Source organism: Cornus florida, unplaced genomic scaffold (genome assembly GCF_030987335.1).
Source record: "Cornus florida cultivar Cherokee Brave unplaced genomic scaffold, ASM3098733v1 CherokeeBrave_3.0.0_Hap2_Chr07, whole genome shotgun sequence".
Classification (NCBI taxonomy): domain Eukaryota; kingdom Viridiplantae; phylum Streptophyta; class Magnoliopsida; order Cornales; family Cornaceae; genus Cornus; species Cornus florida.
The window spans coordinates 81,988,255-82,014,616 of NW_026775577.1; the positions used below are offsets into that span (position 1 = coordinate 81,988,255).

At 40.4% G+C, this 26,362-nt stretch overlaps 1 protein-coding gene across 4 annotated transcripts in view; it reads right to left on the minus strand.

The window, feature by feature from the left end:
* LOC132267344 (ultraviolet-B receptor UVR8) overlaps positions 1-26,362 on the minus strand; it is a 114,463-nt gene that overhangs the window by 76,133 nt on the left and 11,968 nt on the right. For 3 of the 4 annotated variants that reach the window (XM_059768499.1, XM_059768498.1, XM_059768502.1), the window contains exon 3: positions 24,339-24,485. The exons of the other annotated variant lie outside the window; for it this stretch is intronic. In XM_059768499.1, the coding sequence (XP_059624482.1) occupies positions 24,339-24,485 (147 nt within the window). The remainder of the gene's footprint in view (positions 1-24,338; positions 24,486-26,362) is intronic. 4 annotated transcript variants of the gene reach the window in all.

The following is a 26,362-nucleotide window of genomic DNA, read 5'->3' on the forward strand; positions in this document are numbered from 1 at the left end:
TTCTCCGCCCTAGCCCTAAACACAAATTCCTCTCACGAGCTCTAACTTGGTATCAGAGCAGCGTATCGAAGTCAAGCACTAATCTTTGATGTCAGCTGACGCGCACTGACGTCAGCACTTTATTTTGGTCAAAAATTGTACAGCTTGGATCGCCTGATTTTTCTGGGATTTATGGTGGTTTTTGTGATTTGAGTTGAGGCTGTTTGAGTAGATTTTTCATTTTTCGAAACTTTTTTTTAGTTTTGGCCCTTTTGCTTTCGATCTGGATTTTGGAGCTTTTTTTTATTGTTTTTGTTGATTGAGATGCATCACATATGTTGAGTTTAGATTGGGAAAGACCTTGATTGCTGGTTGCTTATTGATCTGCTGCATCTGGGACAACTTCTTTGGATCTAAAAGGTTGGGCTAACCTTTTTTTCTATATATTTGAGATTATTTTTGGAACATTCTGCCTTCTAAATTGTATTTGGATGCTTGGGCTGCCAGAATTTGTACTTGAACTTCACATTGCCTAACAGGTTTTGCACTTTGTTTTTGAGTTTCTGATCCATTTTTTTTTTAATCTGTTCCAGCATCAAGATCATCTAGTGCTGCTGTTTTTTTTGCCTCATAATTCTTATTTTCTGGTCTGAAATTTCTTTTCTATTTTTTTTGATAAGTAAAAAATTCAATAAAAGCGTTCAAAAGGGGAACACGTCCCTCAAAAAACTTCAGAAGGCCAAATAGGGCCTCTAAACCCTCAACAAATCCAAAAACTCTACAAGCTCATCCAAGGATTTACAATTTCTTCCTAGAACCCAACAAAAAAAGGGTGCTAAGGATGGAGAATTTCAATGACCCAACATGATTTTCCTTTCCTCCAAATGATCTATTTCTTTCAAGCCATAGACACTGTTGAAATATATAAATATTTAGATATAATCGTGGAGCAAACTCCTCCACCAATCACGGTGCCTCCTTTCAACCTGTGTTTTAAAGGACCTGTGTTCAAAGAGGATTTTTGGCAAGGGATATGAGCATGATGGCCTCTACTACTTTAGGGATCCTCCACTGACTCCTCAACTTGCTTCAAACCTTCAAGCCTCTGTTCGTCCAATTTCCAGGTCTTATGATATTTTTGGGTTTTGGCTTACTCAAACCGAGAGCCAAGATCTTTATTTATATACAAGAATAGGGTACAAAGAAAGGAAACCAAATCAAAGAAAGACAGAAAATATGCCAAAATCTACGTGATCCCATGATTATAGGGATCTTATTTACGGGATCCCATAATTACGATCTTATCTACGTGATCCCATGATTATAGGGATCTTACGTAAAACACCTAATAAAAGGCTAAAAACAACTAATAAAAATGAAAATAAAATTAATAAAGATATTTCAACACTCCCCCTTAAGCTGGAGTGAAGATATCAATCAAGCCCAAATTTCAAAGATAATTTTGGAGAAAAGAAAATATGCAGATTAAAGAAATCTCTTTATGGGCTGAAGCAATCCCTACGTGCTTGGTTTGAAAAATTCACCAAGGCTGTCCGGGGTAAGGGATGTACGCAAAGCCAAGGAGATTACACAATGTTTTACAAACACAAAGGAGGAGGGAAGGTAATTGCACTAATTGTGTATGTTAATGACATCATTGTGATTGGTAATGATGACACCAAGGTGGATGACCTGAAGAAGTCTCTTGCAAAAGAATTTGAGGCCAAGGAGTTGGGAAATCTCAGGTATTTCTTAGGAATAGAAGTTGCAAGGTCAAAAAAAGGAATATTTCTATGACAAAGAAAGTATATCCTCGATTTGCTTAAGTTAACGGGTCGATTGGGATGCAAATCAGAAGATACTCCTATTGAATTCAACCACAAACTCAATGGTATAACCACAAGCTCAATGGTGGAAAAGGAGAGGTGCCAATGATTAGTTGGAAAGCTCATTTACTGATCCCATACTAGGCCTAATATTGCCTATGCCGTGGGAATTGTCAGCAGGTTCATGCACGCTCCTAATCAAGACCATCTGAACGCTACATTCAGGATCCTAAGATATCTCAAGGGCACTCCAGAAAAAGGAATTTTATTCTCCAAAAATGGGAATATGGAGATTGAAGCCTACACCGACTGGGGAGGATCACTCAGTAATAGACACTCTACTTCAGGGTATTGTACCTTTGTAGGAGGTAATTTGGTGACATTAAGGAGTAAGAAGCAAACGGTTGTGGCTAGATCAAGTGCTGAAGCTGAGTTCGGTGCAATGGCTTTGGGAATTTGTGAGTTACTTTGGCTGAAGTTTATTTTAAAAGAACCGAAGTCGCAGTAATCCTATAAAACTCTACTGTGACAACAAAGCAACCATTAGTATAGCACACAATCCAGTACAACACGACAAAACAAAACATGTTGAAATTGACACACTCTTTATTCAGGAGAAAATTGAAGGCGGCCTAGTCTGTACTCCCTACATCTGATCTAAAGAACAACTAGTGGATACCTTCACTAAAGGTTTGGCTAAAGGACCGTTTCAGGAGTTAATTAGCAAGCTGGGCATGACTGATATCTACACGCCAGCTTGAGGGGGAGTGTGGAAAAACAGATCACCAGAAAATCTAAGATTTTAGGCATGGTTGACCCCAGGATTTGGATCCAATTTATTCAGAATTATTCCCTTAATAAATTGGAATGATTCTTTCCCATTTTAGTCTCTGATTCCAGCTATTTGTACAATTGCAAATCTTTGACTTTGTACATTTATTTCTTTCCTTATTTATAGCCTAGAGTGTAGCTATCCTTTCTTGTATATATGGGCCTTGTACAATCTGTAAACGATGAAGGAAATATAGAATTCCCTATTCAAAAACTTTCCTCACTTCACATGGTGGTGGTAGATATATGATTACGCTGATTGATGATTTTTCTCAGAAAGTCTGGGTTTATATTCTGAAGCACAAGAATGAGACTTTTGTTACATTCAAGTAGTTGAAGACCGTGATTGAGAAGCAAACAGGAAAACAGGTCAAGTGCTTTAGGACAGACAATGGCTTGGAATTTTGAAATAGAGAATTTAATGAGTTCTGCAAGACTCACGGGATTGTGAGACACCACACAGTGAGGAAGACTCCGCAGCATAATGGAGTTGCAGAACGGATGAATAGAACATTATTGGAGAGGGCACGATGTATGTTGTCCAATGCAAGGTTAGACAAAGCGTTTTGGGCTGAAGCTGTTTCTACAGCTAGTTACTTGGTGAACCGGTCTCCATCGACTACTATCGATTATAAGACTCCAGAGGAGGTCTGGTCTGGTTCTCCTGCTAGTTACAGTAATCAGAGAATATTTGGGCGTCCAGCATATGCTCATGTGAATGAGGGGAAGCTTGAACCGAGGGCTAAGAAATACATATTTCTTGGTTATCAGCCTAGGGTCAAGGGATACAAATTATGATGTCCAGAGGTTTTGGGAAAGAAGATACTTGTTAGCAGGGATGTGACCTTTCATGAGTCTGCAATGCTTACTCCGCAGAAGGAGGTAGTTGATTCAGGGAAAGCTCAGGGTGTTAGTGAGCAGGTGGAGCATGCAGAGGTTCAGTTAGAGGATAGTCATGTTCGGTCGACTCACAAGCAGTTGCAGTTTTGGGCTGACAGAGATGCACAATTGCAGCAGTATAGTGTGGCAAGAGACAGGCCTAGGCGTGATATTAGGCCACCTGAGAAGTATGGGTTTTCACATGCTAATTCGGTTGCTTATGCACTTAGTGTGGCAGAGGATATTGATAAGCCGTGTACTTATCATGAAACCATGGTCTGTTGCTATGAGTGAGGAGATTGGGTCTCTTCATAAGAACAGACTTGGGAGCTAGTTAAGAAACCTAAGGGCCAGAAGATTATGGGCTGTAAATGGATCTTCAAGAAGAAAGAAGGAATTCCAGGGGTGGAAGATGCGAGATACAAGGCACACTTGGTGGCGAAGGGCTATACACAGAGGAAAGGGATCGACTTCAATGAGGTGTTTTCTCCTGTGGTGAAACATAGCTTAATCCAAGTTACTTGTTGTGGTTGCTCTGTATGATTTGGAGCATGAGCAGCTTGATGTCAAGACTGCTTTCTTGCATGGTGAGTTGGAAGAGCATATTTATATGCATCAACCTTAGGGGTTTGAGATTTTAGGAAAGGAAGATCATGTTTACCTACTGAAGAAGTCCTTGTATGGGCTAAAGCAGTCTCTTAGACAGTGGTACAAGCGATTTGACACTTTTATGGTTGGGAATGGCTACTGTAGGAGTAAGTTTGACAGTTGTGTGTATCACAGGAAGCTCTCAGATGGTTCGTATTTATACTTGTTGTTGTATGTTGATGACATGTTGATAGCTTGCAAGAACATGTCTGAAATCAACATGTTGAAGGCTTAACTTAGTGGTGAATTTGAGATGAAGGATTTGATGCTGCAAAGAGGATATTGGGAATGGAAATTCACAGGACCGAGGAGCGGGCAAATTGTATTTGTCATAGAAGAAATACATTGAGAGGGTTGCTGGAACGCTTCAGTATGCAGGCACCAAAACCTGTGAATACTCCATTGACTGCCCACTTTAGACTTTCAGCACGATTGTCACCACAGACCGAGGAGGAGGTGGAGCACATGTCTCGTGTTCCTTATGCTAATGCAGTTGTTAGCCTTATGTATGCTATGGTGTGCACTAGGCCAGACATTTCACATATAGTTAGTGTAGTGAGCAGATACATGGATAGACCTAGGAAGATCCATTGGCAGGGTGTGAAGTGGATACTATGATACTTGTGAGGCACTGCCGATGTTGGGTGATGAGTGCTCAAATTTGATGCATTTTAGCACCTAAGCTAGGGTATTTTAGTCCATTCATCTATCTTACTTTCATGTCTTAGATACTTATTTGTGTTTTTGCCTATTTCAGGTTAATAAAGTTTAAACAGGCTAACAAAAGCCATTTAGCTCAATTTTGGAACTAAGGAACAAAGTTGGAAAGAAGCCAAGAAAAATGCACCAGCGGAACTTCGATCGATCAAAGGGGAGTCCCGATCGATCAAAGAGGTCTACAATCAATCGAAATGAGGCGGTGCCAACTCTGCCAATTGGATAAAGCCTGGAAGATATTTTCGAGCCACGTTAGCTTCGATTGATCGAAGCTAAGTGTCCGATCGATCGAAATGCCTGCTGCAGTGAGCTGTCTAATTCCCAAGCGTGCCAATTTCTACCTAACTTGTGTAGCTACGAATTTCCTCCAATAAGAGGCTGTAATTCTGACTTGGTCCTTACTCAAAGGAGTGTGTAATTGATTTATTGAACATTATTGTAAGAGACAATCATAGATAGAGATTTTACAAAAAGATAGAAAAATAATTTTCCTCTCTAGAACTAGGGTTTGGAGAAGAAAGCAAGGATGAAAATGATGATGCCAACCTCCAAACTAGCCCTTGAGGGTTCCATGTCCAGTGCAATGAGTGTCTAAATCCTTCTCTTGGGGCTAGAGATAGCCCCTAGGCTTGCTTCTCAAACCTAACTTTTGTGTATTTTTGGGGATTTTAGTTGTAATAGATGTTATTGACCATGAATAAATATAGATTTTGTGATTTCTACTTGATTTGTATGGATTAATACTTTCAATTAATCATTTGGCTCTAGTCATATGTTTATGTATGCTAAAATTGATGTTCATGTTTTTGTCTCTAGATTTAATGAAGTTGATGCATGTTTATGTGTGTTGATGATATTAATCTAGTGATGGTCAAGGCATGGTGCTTAATGGAACACTCTTATGATTTATTTGATGGTTCACACTTGTTTCTTGATGGATTGTATCACATCTGTAGTTTAATTAGTTTAATTTCATGTCTCTAACCTAGTTGTAGTGTAATTGCTTTAATTTCTTAGGTAGGTGAACAATCCATTCTTATTTCTTAATGTTCCATACTTGTGAATGCAAAAAGTGCATGTCTCTAGATATTTGTGTGTGCATTAATTGTGGTTTAATTGAATGGTATTGGTCTCATTTGATAGGTTGTGCTTTTCATTAAAATTGGCTAGACAATCTATACTTATTTGTCATCCATGCTTAGTTTCAATTGATGTCACACACACACAAGTTACAATTTAAATTTCCCCATTAATGTACAATTGCTAGTGTTTGATGAAGTGAAGCTTAGTGGTGACTCTAAGCCCCAAGACCTCTCTCCTATATCTTTTCCCTACTTTCTAGATTGCTCTTTACTTGCATTAATTTTAATTGCATTGTAGTTTAATTAATCAATCACCAACAATCTTTAATCACTCGACCTACTAATCCGACATTAATTTCCATCACAAATACACCTCCTTTCCCTTGGAACGATCCCTACTCACTCTAGCTATATTTTTAGTTGGAAGTGACAGTGGCATTCTATAAATTTAAACTTGGCCACACTACACACTTCATTGCATGCATTGGTGCATTGGCACGACACACACCATTGGGTTAGTTTATGACAGAGGCAGCGACACGTGTGGAAGTGTTTTTGGATATGTTGATTCAGATTATGCTGGAGATCTTGATAGGAGGAGGTCCTTGACAGGGTATGTCTTCAGTCTTTGTGGGAGTGTGATCAGTTGGGAGGCGACTTTGCAGCCTGTAGTTGCATTGTCTACTATTGAGGCTGAGTACATGGCAACTACAAAGACAGTGAAGGAAGTTATATGGTTGAGAGGCTTGGTTGGTGATTTGGGCTTGTAGTAGGATGATTTAACTGTGTTTTGTGACAGCCAGAGTGCCATACATTTGATTAAAAATCAGATGTTCCATAAGAGGACCAAGCACATTGATGTCAGGTTTCACTTCATCAAAGATGTGGTTGCACAGGGTGCTATTGCAGTGAGAAAGATTGGGACAGCAAAGAATCCGGCAGAAATGACAACTAAGGTCATTCCCACACTCAAGTTCAGACACTGTCTGGACTTTATTAGTATTTGCAGTTGTGGAGGCCCTTAGGGGCATGTGGAGGCGGCGAAAGGAGTAGCTAAAGATTGTGGAGCTTGGTGTAATTCGAGCCAAGGTAGAGATTTGTGATATTGTGGCCTGAATTTAGTGGCGGGTCGCGTTGCGACTTGCTTATGACCCGTTGGTTGAGCTTTATGTGGGCCCAAGCCCACACTTGCCCCCGAGGAAAATTTTTGACCTGTTTTTTTCTCATGGGTCGTGGACCCTAATTAGTCTCTTGTAGTCCGATATATAAGGGCGCTTAGGATTTGGAGTGGTGAATGAGAAAGACTCTAAAATTCGTACAGAAACAGAGTGAGGGGCTGAAAACTTATAATCTCCGATTTTACACATAGTGAATCGCCGGATCCCAATCGTGGATGTAGGTTGTTGCCGAACCACGTATAAATCTTTGTGTTCTTTGTGTGGTGTGTTTACTTTTCTGTCGTGATTCTTGGTTCAACTTAGGATCGTTGCATTTGTCATAGCAGTGTCCTTAATAAGTAAATAGCCCATCATTAAAATCCCAAGAATGAACCCATATTGATTTTCTGACACTATAGTTTCCCTTCAATATTACTTTGATATTCTCACGTTTCTATAGCTCGTCAAGGTACTGAACTGTATGTAGAGAAATTTTTCCTTCATTATTCATTGTAAATTCAAAGGTCTCTAGTGGGTTACTGGGGTTTTACGAATTTCTATTATTGGCTTCTTTCATGGTCCTTAGCATCTCAATATCATTTCTTGCATTCATTAACAAGGCTTACATTGCACTACTTTGCTCCACTTCCTCGACTAGTCTGAAACGACGTTCAAATTTGGACAACGCCCTATTGATGCTGAAAATTTACAACTGAATCCTTTAAAAAATCTTAGTTTTAATAAAATGTCCAAATTAAAACATCATGTCAAGGTTTCATTTTTGGGTTGTTGACACTAGAGGCTCTAAAATTGAGGTCTTCTTTTAGCTTCCTAAATTGAACAGAATTCACAAACCATTTATTTTGGTTTACAAATGTTCCTCGCAAAATCAAGGCTCTAACTTGGATGGTAGCTGATAGGGAAAAATAAATCTAACCTACCTTGACCTAACGATAGAGGCAACTAAGTGTTGACCAGCCGCCAGATCTCTTCGACGATCAACGATAATATTTCATTATCAAGGATAACGATTTCCATTAAATAAGAATGATGAAAAATCTTATCAAGGATAAGATTCCATGGGATAAGTTCCATGGAATAAGGATGATGATATTCCCTTATCAAGAATAAGGTAAGTGATAATAAATAGGAAGACGACTCGGGAATAAGGTACACACAAAAAACTCCTATTAGGGGGATTACGATTGAAATTCTCTCTAGAAACCCCTTCTAACTTGATCGTCGGAGGGTCAACGGTGGCCGGCACAACACCGGTGTTTGACTTTGCCGTCTTTGTTTTGCAGGAAACAGTTTCATACCAGGCCGTGGCGAATTTCAACCCCCAACAGTTGGCGCCGTCTGTGGGAATGACAATTCCCTTAAATCAATTAATTACTCGGTTGGGAATATACGTTTGCGGTCCGATATGGTTACCGAAGGAACGTCGTTGCAAGGATCTGGTCAAGGGGAAGAGTCGGTTGAAAACCTAGACGTCCCAAACGACCAGGAATGACTTGCAGCGTTGGAACTATAGGTCCAAACTCTGAATCAGGGTATGGACCAGTTAATCCAGCAAAATGCAACACTCCTGCAACATCTTGTTCCACCGGTTCAACAGAACTTGCCACGACAAGACCTCTCGAACCCAAACAGTGGTAATGGGAATTTTGAGGAGCAGGATAATCATCCTCCCCGACATGAGACCGAGGTGGAACAAAGCCAGGTGGGAAACCGATATAGAGAGGTGATCCACCCATCTCTTCCACGGAGTTCCCGACTCTATGAAGACACAACTGTTATTGAAAAGACAGAGGAGATTTCCCATGTTGACCTAAAGATGTAGGATCTCAAGGCAAAGATGGAGAATGTGATGCAAGCCATGAAGGGAAAAGGCATTGCAGCCATAGATGGTTTGGTGCAAAAGACCAACTTGCCGTTCAGCCCCTCGGTTATGAAATGCCCCTTGCCGAGCAAATTTAGAATGCCCTCAATTGAGAGTTTCGACAGAACTAAAGATCCCCTTGACCACTTGGAGACTTTTCAAGCGCTTATGCACCTGCACGCGATGCCAAATGAGATCATGTGCAGGGCCTTCCTAACGACCCTCAAAGGATCAGCATGGGTACGGTTCAACAAGCTAAAGCCAGGGACCATCGAAACCTTTGAAGAATTAAGTAGGCGCTTTGTGGGCCATTTCATTGCTGGCCAGAGGCATAGAAGGCCGGCTACCTACCTTCTTACTGTGAAGCAACAGAAGGGAGAGTCACTGCAAGACTACATTGGTCGTTTCAACACAGAGATGTTACAGGTGGAGGAAGCGGATGACAAGGTGGCCCTAGCCGCCTTTATGGGAGGACTCCAAACCTCGAGATTCCTCTTCTCTTTATCAGAGGAACCCCCTACCAGCATGGCCGAGTTATTGGTTCGAGCTAAAAAACATATGAATGCAGAAGATGCAATGATTGCGAGAAAGGGAAGAGAAGGGGATGATAAGAAGGCAGACAAAAAAAGGCCGGCTTTGACAACCAAAGATGAAAAGGAAACCAAGTATAAGAAACCTATGGTCAACCAGAATGAAAGGGCGTCTCGTTATAAGAGCGCGGAGAGGTATGCAAATTACACTCCTTTAAATATGCCAATAGATCAAGTTTTCCTGCAGATCCAGGATGAACCATATCTGAAGTGGCCACCAAAGTTGAAGTCGGATCCGACGAGGAGACCTCGTGATAAATACTGTAAGTTTCATAAAGACCATGGGCACGCCACAGAGGATTGCTTCGACCTCAAGGATCAGATTAAGACTTTGATCCGAAGGGAACACATGCGAAGGTTTATTGTGGGGAATGACAGAACCGACATTAATCCACCAAGAGCAGGCCGAGATAACCGCCCCCCTGATCAGGAACCAATTGGAGAAATAAGGGTCATAGCAGGGGGATGTGCAGGAGGTGGGGAATCAAGCTCAGCCCGTAAGGCCTATTCCAGGAGAATGCAAAACTCATCTGAGGTGTGCGAAGTTGGAGGACAGATTCAACATCGAAAAATGCCTCGTCTAGGTGATCCTGTTATCACATTCTCAGATGAAGATATTAAGAACGTGCAACAACCCCATGACGACCCTCTCGTTGTCACCATGATGATCGCTAACTATAATATTCGACGGATCTTGGCGGATAATGGAAGTTCAGCTGATATCATTTTCCTTAATGCATTCGACAAAATAAAGATTGGTAAGGAGAAACTCAGACCTACTAGATCACCATTGGTGGGATTCTCGGGAGATAAGGTCTATCCTCTAAGAGCGGTCATTCTTCCCGTCACTGCAGGAACCAGCCCAAAACAAGTTACTGTCATGGTAGACTTCCTGGTGGTAGATTGTCCATCTGCTTACAATGTCATCCTAGGAAAGACGACCTTAAACTCGATGAGGGCCATCACTTCGACTTATCACCTCTTGATGCGCTTCCCCACAGAGCATGGCGTAGGCGAACTAAGAGGAGACCAAACCACTGCCAGAGAATGCTATGTTGCATCTCTCAAAGAAAAGAAGCAACAAGAGGCTTTGATTGTCGAAGAAATTAAAGAAAAGGAGCAAAACCGAGCCAAGCCAATTGAGGACCTAGTGGAGATATGCCTAAATGACAATGACGTAACAAAAAATGTGAGGATAGGGTCTCTACTCCCCTCAGATTTCACGAATATTCTTGTACAGTTCCTCAAACATAATCAAGATGTGTTCGCATGGTCACATGAAGACATGCCTGGTATTAATCCAGTTACGATCGAGCATCGATTAAACACGGATCCCACATTCAAACCCATCAGGCAAAAACGAAGAACATTTGCCGCGGAGAGGAACATGGCTATATCAGAAGAGGTGAACAAGCTTCTGAAAGCTGATTTCATCCAAGAGGTTAATTGTCCCAACTGGTTGGCCAATGTTGTTTTGGTAAAAAAGGCCAATGGAAAATGGAGATTATGGGTAGACTTTACCGAATTAAATAAGGTGTGCCCCAAAGACAGCTTCCCTCTGCCAAGAATTGATATGTTGGTAGAAGGAACAGCTGGCCATGAGTTGCTCAGTTTCATGAATGCATATTCAGGGTATAACCAAATCTCAATGCATCCATCAAACAGAGAGAAGACCTCTTTCGTCACAAACAGAGGTTTATATTGCTACAAGGTGATGCCTTTTGGGCTCAAAAATGCTGGTGCAACATACCAGCGGCTAGTCAACTTGATGTTCAAGAACCAAATCGGAAGGAATATCGAAGTATATGTGGATGACATGCTTATAAAAAGCTTGAAAGCTCAAGACCACCTAACTGATTTACAAGAGACATTCCAAGTCCTCAGGAAACACCAAATGAAGCTCAACCTAGACAAATGTGCCTTTGGTGTCTCCTCTGGGAAATTCCTTGGTTACATGGTAAGCAGGAGAGGGATAGACGCCAACCCCGAGAAAATCTAGGCAATTCTCAACATGCGGTCTCCAGCATCGACCAAGGAACTTCAAAGATTGACGAGAAGAATCGCTGCTCTGAACAGGTTAATTTCCAGGGCAACGGATAGGTGTTTACCTTTTTTTCGTGTGCTCAGGAAAGCTTTTTCATGGACACCTGAGTGCGAGCAAGCTTTTACAGAGCTAAAGGAGTATCTCACTTCACCGCCGTTACTATCACAGGCGATGCAAGGAGAGCAGTTGTATTTGTACTTGGCGGTTTCTCCATCGGCAGTAAGCTCAGCCTTAGTCCGCGAAGAGGATAGAATCCAGAAACCAGTATATTATACTAGCCATGCATTCAGGAGGGCAAAAGAGAGGTACCTAAGGATAGAAAAGTTAGCATTTGCACTAGTTGTCTCTGCAAGGAAACTCAGGCCTTACTTTCAAGCGCATACAATAATAGTACTGACAAACCAACGACTTCCTCCGCAAACCTAATACTTCGGGGCGACTCATGAAGTGGTCGGTAGAACTTGGAGAGTTCGATATCCAATACAAACCCAGAACATACTTGAAAGCTCAGGTATTGGCAGATGTTGTAGCAGAATTCACACCAGAAGATGGGCACGAGCATGGCTTAAATGAACAAGAAGAAACTAAATCTACTTAGACATTATATGTGGATGGGTCAGTCAACGCCCATGCAAGTGGGGCAGGGCTAGTCATTGTCTACCTGTCAATTTTATAGATTAGAGAGAGAGAGAGAGGATGGCAGAGAGAGAGAGAGGATGAAAGAGGCTCAGCCATCACTGTTTTTCTCATTTTTCATATATATCAAACCCTTACACATACAGCATATATATATACAATACAAGAAAGGCCTATTTACATAATAGCCACAAATCCTATGTCTAATTACAATATGATCCCAACATAAATACCTATTTACATATAACTATTCTAACACTCCCCCTCAAGCTGGAGAATATATATCATATAATCCCAGCTTGGAACAAATTGCTTTTAACCGATTATGACTAAGAGCCTTAGTAAACATATCAGCTAATTGATCTTCAGACTTCACAAATGATGTAGAGATGTTCCCGCTCAATATTTTTTCGCGGGTGAAGTGACAGTCAACTTCAATATGCTTGGTTCTTTCATGAAATACTGGATTGGATGCAATATGAACAGCTGCTTGGTTATCACAGAACAATGGAATAGGAGTCTTGACTATTAACTCGAGTTCCTCAAGAAAGTGTTGATCCACATTAACTCACTAGAGGTATGAGCCATCGCCCTGTACTCTGCTTCAGCGCTAGACCGTGCTACCACTGTTTGCTTTTTACTTTTCCATGCAACAAGATTTCCACCAACAAATGTGCAGTAGCCTGTAGTAGATCCTATCTGAGGGAGAACCAGCCCAATCAGCATCAGTGAAACCTTCTACCCTAAGATGTCCATTTGGTTTATATAGCAACCCAAAGCCAGGAGCTTACTCGAGGTATCTGATAATCCGAAGAACTGCATTCCAATGTGACATCCTAGGAGATCCCATGAATTGACTTACAACACTAACTGCATATGAGATATCCGGTCGAGTGATAGTGAGATAAATTAATTTCCCAACAAGCCGTCGATATCTGCCAGGATCATCAAATAGATCACCCTCATCTGACAAGAGTTTTGTATTTGGATCCATAGGAGTATCAATAGGACGACCACCCAACATACCTGTTTCTTCTAATAAATCCAACACATATTTCCTTTAAGATAAACTTATACCTTCCTTGGATCTAGCAACTTCAATACCTAAGAAATATCTGAGTTGACCCAGGTCTTTAGTGTGAAACTGATTTTGTTGAAACAACTTCAATTTAACAATACCTTTAGAATCATCACCTGTGATCACAATGTTATCCACATATACCACAAGGAAAATGAAACCAGCTTTAGTGTGCTGGTGAAACACCGAATGGTCTGTCTGACATCTCTTAAGACCAAATGCTAATGCTGTCGCAGAGAACTTTCCAAACCAAGCCCTTGGAGATTGCTTCAATCCATACAAGGCCTTCCGAAGGCGACAAACGGTATGACGATACTCCCCCTGAGCAACAAACCCAGGTGGTTGCTCCATATAAACCTCTTCAACTAAGTCGCCATGTAAGAAAGCATTTTTCACATCTAATTGAAACAACGGCCAATTACGATTGGCAGCAATGGAAATAAGGACCCGTATAGAAGAGATCTTTGCAACAGGGGAAAAAGTTTCATCATAATCAACACCATAAGTCTGGGTGTACCCCTTTGCAACAAGACGAGCTTTCAAACGCTCAATAGAACCATCATGGAGATATTTGACAGTGTAGACCCACTTACAACCAAACGGTTTGGAACCAGGAGGTAAGGGAACAAGATCCCATATCCCATTATGATGAAGAGCATCCATTTCATCGATCATGGCTTGTCGCCAACCAGGATGAGAAAGAGCATCCTGCAAAGTCTTGAGAACAAGTGTAGCAGACAGTGTGGATAAAAAACAAGAGAAAGTGGGTGAAACATGATTATATGAGACAAAGTTAGAAATAGGATGTGCGGTAACACAAGATCGAATACCTTTGCGTAAGGCAATAGGAAGATCATCAGTAGCAACAGGAGCCTCAATAGAAGTAGACAATTGGGGGGGTGCTACCTTTGATCATCAAGTATACACTTGAAGTGGCGGTGGCACTTGAGGTGGCGATGGCACTTGAGGTGGTGGAACATTAGCAGATGAGGGTCACACAACAGGCAACGGAAGCAACAACTCTGTGTCTAAGGACGAACCAGGTGAAGAAAAATAAGGAGTGTCCTCAAAGAAGGTAACGTCCATGCACACAAAAACACAACGAGTGCTAGGATCCCAACATTTATAACCCTTTTGAGTCCGAGAGTACCCAATAAAGACACACTTAATGGCACGAGGAGACAATTTATCAGTGCCAGGGCGTAATACGTGAGCAAAGCACACACACCCAAAAACACGAGGCGGTAATGCGAATAACGGCCGGGTAGGGAAAACAAGGGAATAAGGACATTTCCAATTAAGAACAAAAGATGGCATATGATTAATTAAATAACAAGCAGTTAAAACAGCATCTCCCCAAAATGCCTTTGGAAGATGCATATGAATCATCAATATCCGAGCTATTTCAATTAAATGCCTATTTTTCCGTTCAGCTACACCATTTTGTTGGGGAGTATAAGAACAAGAAGTTTGGTGCAAGATGCCACGAGAGTCACAAAAGGTAGAAATTGCACCTTTGACATATTCCATAGCATTATCAAATTGTAGAGTTCGTATAACACAACCAAATTGAACTTCAATTTCTTTTAAAAATAATTGAAATATGGAAAAAAAGTTTAGAACGGTCTTTGATTAAAAACAACCAAGTCATACTTGAATAGTCATCAACAAAGGTAACAAAATAAGAAAAACCTGATTGACTAGGTTGACGAGTAGGACCCCAAATGTCCGTATGCACCAATTCAAATAAAGAAGACCAACGATTAACAATACGAGGAGGAAAAGACACTCTATGGTGCTTCCCCAACTGACACGACTCACAATTTAAAGTACACACCGACTCAAGGAAAGGTATGACAGACTTCAAGTATCGCAACGAGGGATGACCTAACCGATAATGCCACTGGTATACAGACATCTAGGAATGTAAAGCAACAGCACTAGTGGAAGGTGTGCAATCCAGATAGTATAAGCCATTTCTGTTAGTGCCCCCACTAATCGTCTTCTTCGTGTTGAGGTCCTGAAAAACACAAAACGAAGGATAAAATGTGACAAAACAATTGAGTGCCTGAGTCAGTTTACTGACAGATAATAAATTAAAAGGAAATTTTGGGACCAATAGCACAGAAGATAAAGAAATGGATGGGTTTAGTTTGATTGTTCCCTGGCCAATAATGGAACATGTTCTACCATCAGCCAAAGTAACAAAAGAGGGGAAACGAGACTTCTGAAAGGTAAAAAATAGAGATTCATCACCTGTGAGATGGGTAGAAGCCCCAGAGTCAATAACCCAAGGGGAGGCTAAAGTCTGTAAATCGGACAAGCATGCGATATTACCTGATTGCGTAAAGTTAACCATATCAGTAGAGTGGGGATGTGTCCGGTTAACCAAGGCACTGAACTCAGCTCGGGAGAGTATCACACTGTCACTAGTAGGTGCAGATGATGGCAATACAAAGTTTGGAGCAGATGGGTGGTGATGGTCAGGAGGGGGATGAGACCGATCACTATCAGAAGAAGCCACTACTTGATTTGCCCATGCTGGTTTCCCATGGAGAGCCCAACAATGCTCAACAGAGTGGTTAGTACCCCTACAGTGGCTGCAGTAGCGAGTATCAGTACGTCCACGATTACGGCGATTGCGACCTCTATCACGGCCACCACCACCACCACCACCACGAGAACCACTCGAAGTTCCTCCATACCCTCTGTTGTTATTAGGAGCATCACGGCCTTTAGAGGACTGTGGAGAGATAGAATGAACCATCATAGCTGAATTTTCTTCCACTGTGGATGTCCCATGTGATTGTTCTGAAACACGAAGCAATCTGGCATAAATGTTACCCAGAGATGGGAGTCCTCCATCACCAGCAAGGATGTGATCCCGAATATTTTGAAGGCTAGGGTGCAAACCAGCAAGAAAAATAGAAATTGAAAATTCCTCACGTTGTCTCTTGAGAACGTCAAGATCAGTAGTTAAGGGATGGTACTGATTCACCTCATCTAGCAAGTTTTTGAAAGTACAGTAATACTCACCGATGCCTTGAGCAGAGGGATCAGATTGACGAGAATGGAACATCTTCTCATATAGGCAGTATATGCGAGAGACATTTGTGTCCATAGAGTAGGTTTCTTTAACTGCATCCCATATTCCCTTTGCAGTGGTGAGAAACATAAAAGTAGATGCAATAGTAGGTTCCATACGATTCCACAACTAGGACATAACCATATAGTTATCAGCTTCCCAATCATCATATGTTGTAGATGTTTGAGGTGGAGGAGCTTGTGTAATAAACTTCAGCTTTCGTCGGGCGCCTAAATATGTCTTCACTACTTGAGCCCAAAGTAAGTAATTTGAATTACTCAATTTCATAGTTGTAATTTGCAGCCCGACATGATCAACATGTGTTGCAGGAGTTTTATTTTCAGTAGACTCAGAAGAAACAGTTGAAGAATCCAACTCCATGTCTCAAATGTATATGTAAACTGACCAGAGAAGAAAAAAAACTGAGAAAAGAAAAAAAAAACTTATCTGGCCCAAGTTGAAGTCACTGCTGCCGAATCTGTCCCAAGAGGAACAGAAGAAAAAATAGAAGAAACTGCCGGAACAGGAAGAAAGGGTCGAACCAGACCTGGATTTGAAAACGGGTCGGATCTGAGCCAAATCTGAAAACGGGTCGGATCTGAGCCGAATATGAACACGGGTCGGATCTGGATCGGATCTAAAACAGGTCGTCGGATCTGAAAACGAGTCACTGGATTTGGGTCGGATCTAGACCAGATCTGAATAACGGGTTTAGGTGAACCTGGATCGGGATAGCCTTGCGCCTACAACCAAACACTACCCTTCTCCTTCTCAATCAACGCCAGCGAGAGCTAAAACCTGCTGTCGTCAACAACGAGATCCTCACCAACACAAGGCGAAGCCCCAACCACAAATCTCGACTGCAGCAAGGAACCACACTCACGACAGCCACCGACGTCAGCAAACGGCGAAGTCGTCCAACAGAGGCTGGATCGACGATGAACAACGATCCCTTCACGAGCTAGTACACACCCTAGCACCGCTATAGCGACTTCAATAGCCAGATCTCTGCTCTGATACCATGTCAATTTTATAGATTAGAGATAGAGGATGGCAGAGAGAGGATGAAAGAGGCGCAGCCCTCACTGTTTTTCTCATTTTTCATATATATCAAACCCTTACACATAGTACAGCATATATATATACAATACAAGAAAGGCCTATTTACATAATGGCCACAAATCCTATGTCTAATTACAATATGATCCCAACATAAATACCTATTTACATATAACTATTCTAACACTCCCCAAATGGGGAATGCATCAAATATGCACTCAGGTTTGGATTTAAGACAACCAACAATGAGGCGAAATATGAAGCCCTCCTGGCAGGCCACAGGAGTGGCTAAAGCCCTGGAAGTTGAGCGACTAATAGCGTATACTGATTCTTAACTAATAACTGAACAAGTCCGGGGGGAATATGAAGCCAAGGTATGAGAAGATGAAGACCTATTTGCGTAAGATAGAAGATATCAAGGGCTTTTTTAAGAAGTTTTCCATTCATCGGATCCCCCGAGTAGATAATGAGCAGGCAGACGCCCTAGCTCAACTAGCAACCGTAGAGGAAGATAAATCCATACCTGTAGAACACTTGGATGAGCCTAGCACAGTCTAGGATTGGCCACAGAAAATACACCAGGTGATCCAAGGCATGGAATAGGCAGAACCCATTATCAGGTACATAGAGAACGAAGAGCTACCCCAAGATCGCATGGAAGCACGAAAAATCAGGATGCGCGCAGCAAAATATTCCCTCATTGATGGGGTTCTCTATAAGAAGGGATTTTCTCTACCCTACTTGCGTTGTGTCTCCATTGATGAGGCAAACTACATTCTAAAGGACATACATGAAGGCCTTTATGGAAACCATGCTGGGGGCAAATCACTAGCGCATAAAGCTATCCAACAAGGATACTTTTGGCCTACTATGAAGAAAGATGTGCTTGATGTTGTGAGGAAATGTGACAAGTGCCAGAGATTCGCCAATGTCCCAAAACGACCCGCAAAAGAGTTAACCTCTCTTACAGGGCCGTGGCCTTTTGCCCAATGGGGAACGGACCTCATCAGCCCCTTACCCCCAGGGAAGGGACAAACTAAATACGTAATTGTGGCTATTGATTACTTCACCAAGTGGGTGGAGGCTGAGCCATTAGCTCATACTGGAGCAAATGAAGTAATGAAGTTTTTCTGGAAAACAATAATCTGCAAGTTCGGAGCACCAAGGGTGATTGTGACAAATAATGGGAAGCAGTTTGAAAGTGAGCAGTTCCTTGATTTTTTAATGAGCTTGGGATCAAAGTTCATTTCTATTCTCCTGCCCATCCCCAAGCCAATGGGCAAGTTGAGGTCACGAATAGGACAATACTGAAGATGATCAAGACACGTCTAAAAAAAGCCAAGGGCTTGTGGCCTGAACAAATGCCGGGAGTCTTATGGGCCTATTGCACTACCATGAGAACCCCTGGGGAGACCCCCTTTGGGTTAGCTTTTGGAAGTGAAGCAGTGATCCCAATAAAAACAAAGATTGCCACCTTCAGAACCAAGTATTTCGAACCTCAACAGAACGAGATGGAACTACGGTTAAACTTAGAACTGTTAGAAGAAAAAAGAGAGCAGACCCAAGTCAAGATTGCAGCTTACCAGCGAATGGTATCCAAGTACTACAATGCCAGGGTCAAGCTAAGGAGGTTCGAGCCAGGAGACCTAGTGCTTCGCGAGGTTACCCCTACTACTAAGGAAAAGAGGGAAGGAAAGTTAGCTCCCAACTGGGAGGGCCCCTATCGAGTAACCTAGAGCAACAGACCGGGGGCATATTGGTTAGAGACACTTGGTGGAAGCCAACTTCCCCACCCATGGAATGCAGAACATTTGAAGAAATATTACCAGTAAGTACTTATGCCAGGCTATGTTTTATTTTATTATCTCACTTTTAAAGTGATAGTATGTTTTTAGCTTGAAGCGAACCAGTGTTTATTGAATGCTGATGATCGACTATTGAATATTATTTTCGATAAGTTTTTAATAAAATAATTATTCGTCTTTATTTCACATTTTTCTACAGCTGACGACATTACTATTGAATTTAATAAGTTACGAAAGGACTAGTAAATCGTCAAGTCCATTTCTTTATTAAAAGAGAGAATTGACATTCCCTTATTAAAGGGACGAGCTGGGAGAAGCTCGTAAAAACACATTCCTTCAGAAGAAGGACAGGCTGAATGAAGCTTGAAAAAGTGTGAATATTTCTTTAACAAAGTTGTGTTCAATACCACAAAGGGAGAGCCGCATCAATAGAAAAGGAATTCTGCATAAGGAAATAATAAGTATGGAGCAATATCATGAAAGACAAAATGTCAAAAGTAACACAACTATTTTCTGAATTAAGAGATATTCTGAAAAGTTTTAAGGGATCGACATGATAAGAAAGCAAAAAACCTAATATATATATATATATATATATATATATATATGACTACTACTACGGAGCTCAATCTTCCTCTTCGCTCTCAGCTTGAATATCATACATATAAAAATCTATGTCCAGACGATCCTTGCTAACAAGGGCTTTGAACTGGTCAAAACCATCACAGCAAGCCTTGCCTATGAGCACCTTGAACTCATCAGAATTTTTAAAGCACTCCACGGCAGCTAGCTTCTCAAGTTCCAACTTATCAAAGTATTCTTTGGTAAGTCTCACTTTCTCATCTTGAAAGCTTAATTTTGCATTAGCCAAGTCATTTTCTTTATTTTTAAGTATAGAAGTAACATTTTCGTATTTAGCCTTGAGGGAAGCTATCTCTAGAGTAAGCTTCTCGTATTCTTTTGCAATGGCAATAGAGTATGTAGTGCTCTATAAATAAATAAATAAATAGTGGCAAATAGTTAAAAAAAAGAAAGGGATGCACATGATAAGGGTAAAATCTTACCTAGCTAATTAGTTGAAGAAATTTTCGTGAAAGCTCAAATGCCAACAAATTCTGCAATCCGGCAGCGTTATCTTTTACCACCATTTTATGTAACCTATCATACGCGACATTAGCGTTATCAAGAATCGATTCCCCTTGGGAAAAGGCTTGGTTGGTGGAAGTCGATACCGAACCAAAACTCTCGAAACTCATAGGAACCCCACCAAATCTGCTGAAACCTAAAGATATAGGAGTAGGACCTAATAACACTCCAGAGCTTGAAGATCTACCATGATTTTCCTCTCCTACCCTTCGTAATTTTTTGGAAGCAGGAGTAGAGGGAAGATTACTTGACCGGACTTGGGCTAGGAGCCTTTTACTAAGTTTCTTGACTACATAAAAAGTAATAAAGAAAATATTTAATGAAAAATTAACTAAAACCAGTAAGTTTACGTATGGGTACCTTTGTTTTTCTTACCTTTTTCTGAATGGGTGGGAGTTTCAATTGAGCTAGTAGCTCGTACATACAATTCTAAAGCTTCATCAGTCATGAGATCACTAAAGGTCTTCACAAGGTAAGCAAAGGCATTACCGACATTTTTTTCTTCTTGAGTTGAAAGAACTGGTTTGTCTTTAAAGTCTGGGAAAAGGAATTGTAAGTTGCAATTCTCTAAATGAGTGAATAAAATAAATTTCTCTCAATGCAAAATAAATAAATAAATAAAATAAAATAAAATTTACTGTTCAGTGAACAAGACCCGCGGGCACTGTTCCCGAGGGAACAGTGCCGCGGGCAAAAAAAAATTTAGCACCACCCAAGGATTAGAAAATATATATATATATATATATATATATATATATAAATCTTACCTACAGGATCTGAATTACTCCAAACACTTGGAAATTTCCTGTATGCACCGGAAATAAAAAAGAAACGACTCTTCCAGCCTTTGTTATTTTCAGGAGCTGCAACAATGAGGAATATCTTCTTTAATCTACACTGGAAGTACCAAAAGTTATCCTTTTTCTTCTTGGGATAATAAAAATGCAATAATTGATTTACTGTTAGACGACCATTGCCACATCTTCCCCAAACAATCAAACAGCCTATAATAATTCTCCATGAATTAGGGGCAATTTGAGAATGAGCTATCTTCAGATGGGAAAGTATTTCTTCTACAAATGGATGAATCGGAAAACGCAAACCAGCAGCAAAAGTCGACTCGAAAAAGCATACCTCACCCAAACGAACAGAAGAACATCTATCCTCTGGTTTGGGTTGGTGAAGGTGAATGGATGAAGGAATGGAATATTTAAATCTACAATTACGTAAATTATCATCCTTAATTAAGGATTCTCCTTCGCATGGGGGTTGCTTGGAAAAAGCAATCCTTGGTCTTGAGGAGTAATCAACACCAGATTCACCAGCATAATCAAGATCAAGTTCTTTAACACTTTCAGAAGTTAAGTCTTGAGACTGGGATTCAACATTCAAGTTATTTTCATGCACAGACATGATGAGATTGTGGCTATTGTGAAAATAGCGAAACCACTTTGGAATTACACCAATAACCCGGCAGAGACGACTGGACCCAATTACATATCTCACAGATTGAGGTTTGGAAGGATCCAAGTAAAAGCAATAATAACCGCAACGATCCACAAGAAACTCAAGGACAGGATCCAGTTTAAAGGATTTCAGACAACAAGAAAAGAGAAAAAATAAAAGTAGTAAATAAATAAATATATATATTTATTTATAGGAAAATTCTTTTTTGAGTAACAATGAAATTCTCGTGAAAGAGTCCTATTAAAATTTGGAAGGGGGCTTGTAGTAAAAAGAAAATAAATAAGATATAAGAAAGTATATATACATATTAGGTACTATTTCCTTGGTCCAAAACGTACGCCGAAATAGGGGGCAACTGATAGGAAAAAATAAACCTAACCTACCTTGACCTAACGATAGAGGCAACTAAGTGTTGACTAACCGCCAGATCTTTTCAACGATCAACGATAATATTTCGTTATCAAGGATAACGATTTCCATGGGATAAGAATGATGACAAATCTTATCAAGGATAAGATTTCCATGAGATAAGGATGATGATATTCCCTTTTCAAGAATAAGGGAAGTGACAATAAATAGGAAGACGACTCGGGAATAAAGTACACACAAAAAACTCCTACTAGGGGGATTACAATTGAAATTCTTTCTCTAGAAACCCCTACGAACTTGATCATCGGAGGGTCAACGGCCGGCACCACACCGGTGTTTGACTTTGCCGTCTTTGTTTTGCAGGAAACGGTGTCATACCAGGCCACAGCGAATTTCAACCCCAACAGTAGCTTCAAAGGTCCCTTGCAAAATTAAGGCTCTAACTTAAATGGTGGCTTCAAAGAAAGACAACACTTGTGACTTGTTGCAGAGAAGAAGCATTAACCAATCTTCCCAAAAACATGCTTTAAAAGCAAAAATGATGGTGAAACATGTCATTAACTTTCCAGTTTGGCTTCTGCTTTCAAGTTAGAAGGTACACTTGAGGTGACCCCTCTTTCTCCCTTGTTCAAAAGTTATCTAGGTTTTATGGGACCAACAAGGACATAATTAGGTTGTGCACCACACGCTCAACACTAAAACAGATCTTGATTACTTGGGAGTAAAGCAGCAAAAGAATTTCAAAAAAAATTCTCCCATCTAGTGGACATGTTAAACAAACTTAAATCTACCTCATCACTTTGGATATACCTATCAAGCAAGTTTGGAGGAATTTGTTTGTCAGCATCATTAGAGAGTGGGCACTAAACATGTTCCCTGATCACTCAAATGGAATATCCATAGTCAATGCAGTTCTCAGGCAGCACAGCAGTTCAAACTAACCTGTAAGAGTGTAAAACTAGGGCAACATAACTGTGGTGGGTGCAAAAAAAGACTTGAAATGACTGTTATTTCAATCTTGCTGGACAGAAGTCATGCAAACATAAGAAGAAATTTGGCTGGCTTGTCTTGGATCATCATGAAAGGCAATTTACCAACATTAGTATGGCCATGAAAGTTAGACCAGATTAAGAGAATCTTATCTCAATCTATTTCAAATTCACAGATCATATACTCGCCTACAGGCTTTTTGCGAATTTTATTCTATATATCCTTTTCTTTTAATTAAATTAAACATAAATTTACATATCAAGAAAAAAAGAAGGTTCAATTAAAGATACCAGTTGCTTTGCCAGAGGAAGCTCAAAATTAAGTCATACTTTGTCAAATCCATTCCAACATAAAAATTATAGATTACTTAGCTTTGATTTCGCTGCATAATTGTACCTTTGCTTTAGCTATTCCATTTTATTTGACCCTTCATTATATCGTTATTATATGCCAGTACAAAGTTACTGTGATGTTGTGGCCCGAATTTGGTGTCGGGTCACATTGTGACCCATTGAATGAGCGTTACGACCCAACGACTCATTGAATGAGCTTTGACCCAGTTTTTGCTTACTGGCCATGGACTCCGTTTAGTATTCTCTTGTAGCCCGATATATAAGGGCACTTAGAATTTGGAGTGGGATTATTGAGACACTGAAAATCGCAGAGAAAGTGAGTGAGAGTGAGAGCGAGAACTAGGGTTTGGGGGCTGAAACTTGTAATCTCTTATTTTTCGCATAATGGAAACTTTTGCCGAAGTGGATGTTGGCTTTGCCAAACCACGCTAAATCTTTGTATTCTTTGTGTGGCGTGTTTACCTTTTCTGTCGTGTTTCTTGATTTGTTCTTGGGTTCGCTGCGTTTGTCGTAACAGTTACTTTTTTTTCCCAAAATACAAGAATAAAGGAAAAAGAATTGTCATGGTATAAGCAAACTAATTTGGGTTTGAACTACTATTACTGCTATATCCCAAGTAAAGAATTATTAAGTGAAGGTACAAATATAAATTCTTTTTTTTTTTTAATAAGTAGTGAAGGTACATATATAAATACGATTGTGAAAGTCTACCAACCTCTGTACCTCCCCTTCCATGGTCACTGCCAAACAATGGCTGTCCCCACACGCAATTTGCTTTATCCGTAAACCTTGCAATGCTTTTATTGGTTGAGGAGTAAACAAATCACTAGAATTTCCATGACCCAACCTGCCAAAATCTCCCCTGAAAATTGGTAAAAAGATAGAAAATGTTTTAAAAGTTACATGAGAAAATATACAAACGGTAAGGCATCCATGAAACAGACAATTGGCCACAAGAAAACTAGAGTATTATATGTGACAAGGTTGGTCAATTCATTACATGGGCTAGCCTGTGAAGTAGCAATACCCCACAAAAATATTAATGCTTGAGATATTTATAATATATTTTTTGAGGACCGGGATTTCTTTTTTTATTTTCCCGCATTTTTCCTTTATATGCATCCTTATGTTTTGTCGTGGAGGAACAGGTGCTTTGAGGACATGATGGACATTTATTTGATTTCATATGGGATATATGTGTGCATATGCATATTAACATTTCCTACATGGCATACTTGTTGATTCACTTAGGGTGAGGGGCATAATGGACTTTGACCATGTTATGTAGCAGTTAGAATCAGTAATTATGGTATGAATACGTTGTGCAGATTTTACAGCTCACTAGATGGGGAGAAAACGTGTATTACAGCTGTATATATGTCCTGTAATTAGAATGTATATTCTACTGGTGGGATGCGCTTAAGAAGAACAAAACATGGGACTTGGTGGAACCGCCTCGAGGAAAGAAACTAGTGGGATGTAAATGGGTCTTCACTGTAAAGTACAAGGCAGATGGATCACTTGAACCGCATAAGGCAAGGTTAGTAGCTAAGGGGTATACTCAAACCTATGGGATAGATTATCTTGAAACATTTGCTCCTGTTGCAAAAATGAATACTATAAGAATCCTATTATCTTTAGGAGCTAATCGTGGCTGGAGTTTGCAACACTTTGACGTAAAAAATGACTTTTTACATGGTGATCTTGATGAAGAAATCTATATGGAGGTTCCTCCAGTGTTTGAGTCCGAGAAGAATAAGGTGTGTCAATTGAAAAAGACACTTTATGGTTTAAAACAATCTCCCAGGGCTTGGTTTGGTAGATTTATTAGCGTAATGAAAGCTTTGGGTTACAAACAAAGTCAGGGTGATCACACATTGTTTGTCAAACATTCTGCTTCAGGGGAGTTATAGCTCTAGTAGTCTATGTGGCTGATATAGTGGTAACAGGGGATGACTTACAAGGGTTGGAGGCATTGAAAAGGTGTTTATTGCAAGAGTTTGAGATTAAAGAACTCGGCAGGTTAAAATACTTCCTCGGCATTGAAGTGGCTCACTCTCGACATAGGATCTTTATATCCCAACAGAAGTATGTGCTGGATTTATTACTAAGACGGGGAAACTAGGGTGTAAACCAATGGGCAAACTAATCTATCTTTCTCATACCAGACCAGACATAGCCTATGCTGTAGGAGTGGTGAGTCAATTTATGCACAATTCCAAAGAAGTACATCTTCAAGCAACACATTGAATTCTACAGTACTTGAAAGGTACTCCTGGAAAGGGAGTGTTGTTTAGAAGAGAAAATGAATTGACATTGGAAGCATACACGGATGCAGATTATGCCGGATCAATTGATGAAAGAAGATCCACTTCAGGCTATTGAACATTCCTCGGAGGCAACCTTGTAACGTGGAGAAGCAAGAAGCAAAATGTAGTTGCAAGGTCAAGTGCAGAAGTTGAGTTCAGAGCTATGGCATTAGGAGTTTGTGAGCTTCTATAGTTGAAAATAATTTTGGAAGATCTGAAGATTGCATGGGAAGGACCCATAAAGCTATATTGTGATAACAAATCAGCAATTAATATTGCACATAACCCTGTGCAACATGACCGCACCAAGCATGTGGAAGAAGGCAGACATTTTATAAAGGAGAAGTTGGACAGCGGACTGATTTGAACACCATTTGTGTCAACCGAGGGTCAGCTTGCAGATGTGTTAACTAAAGGATTGAGTGGTTCT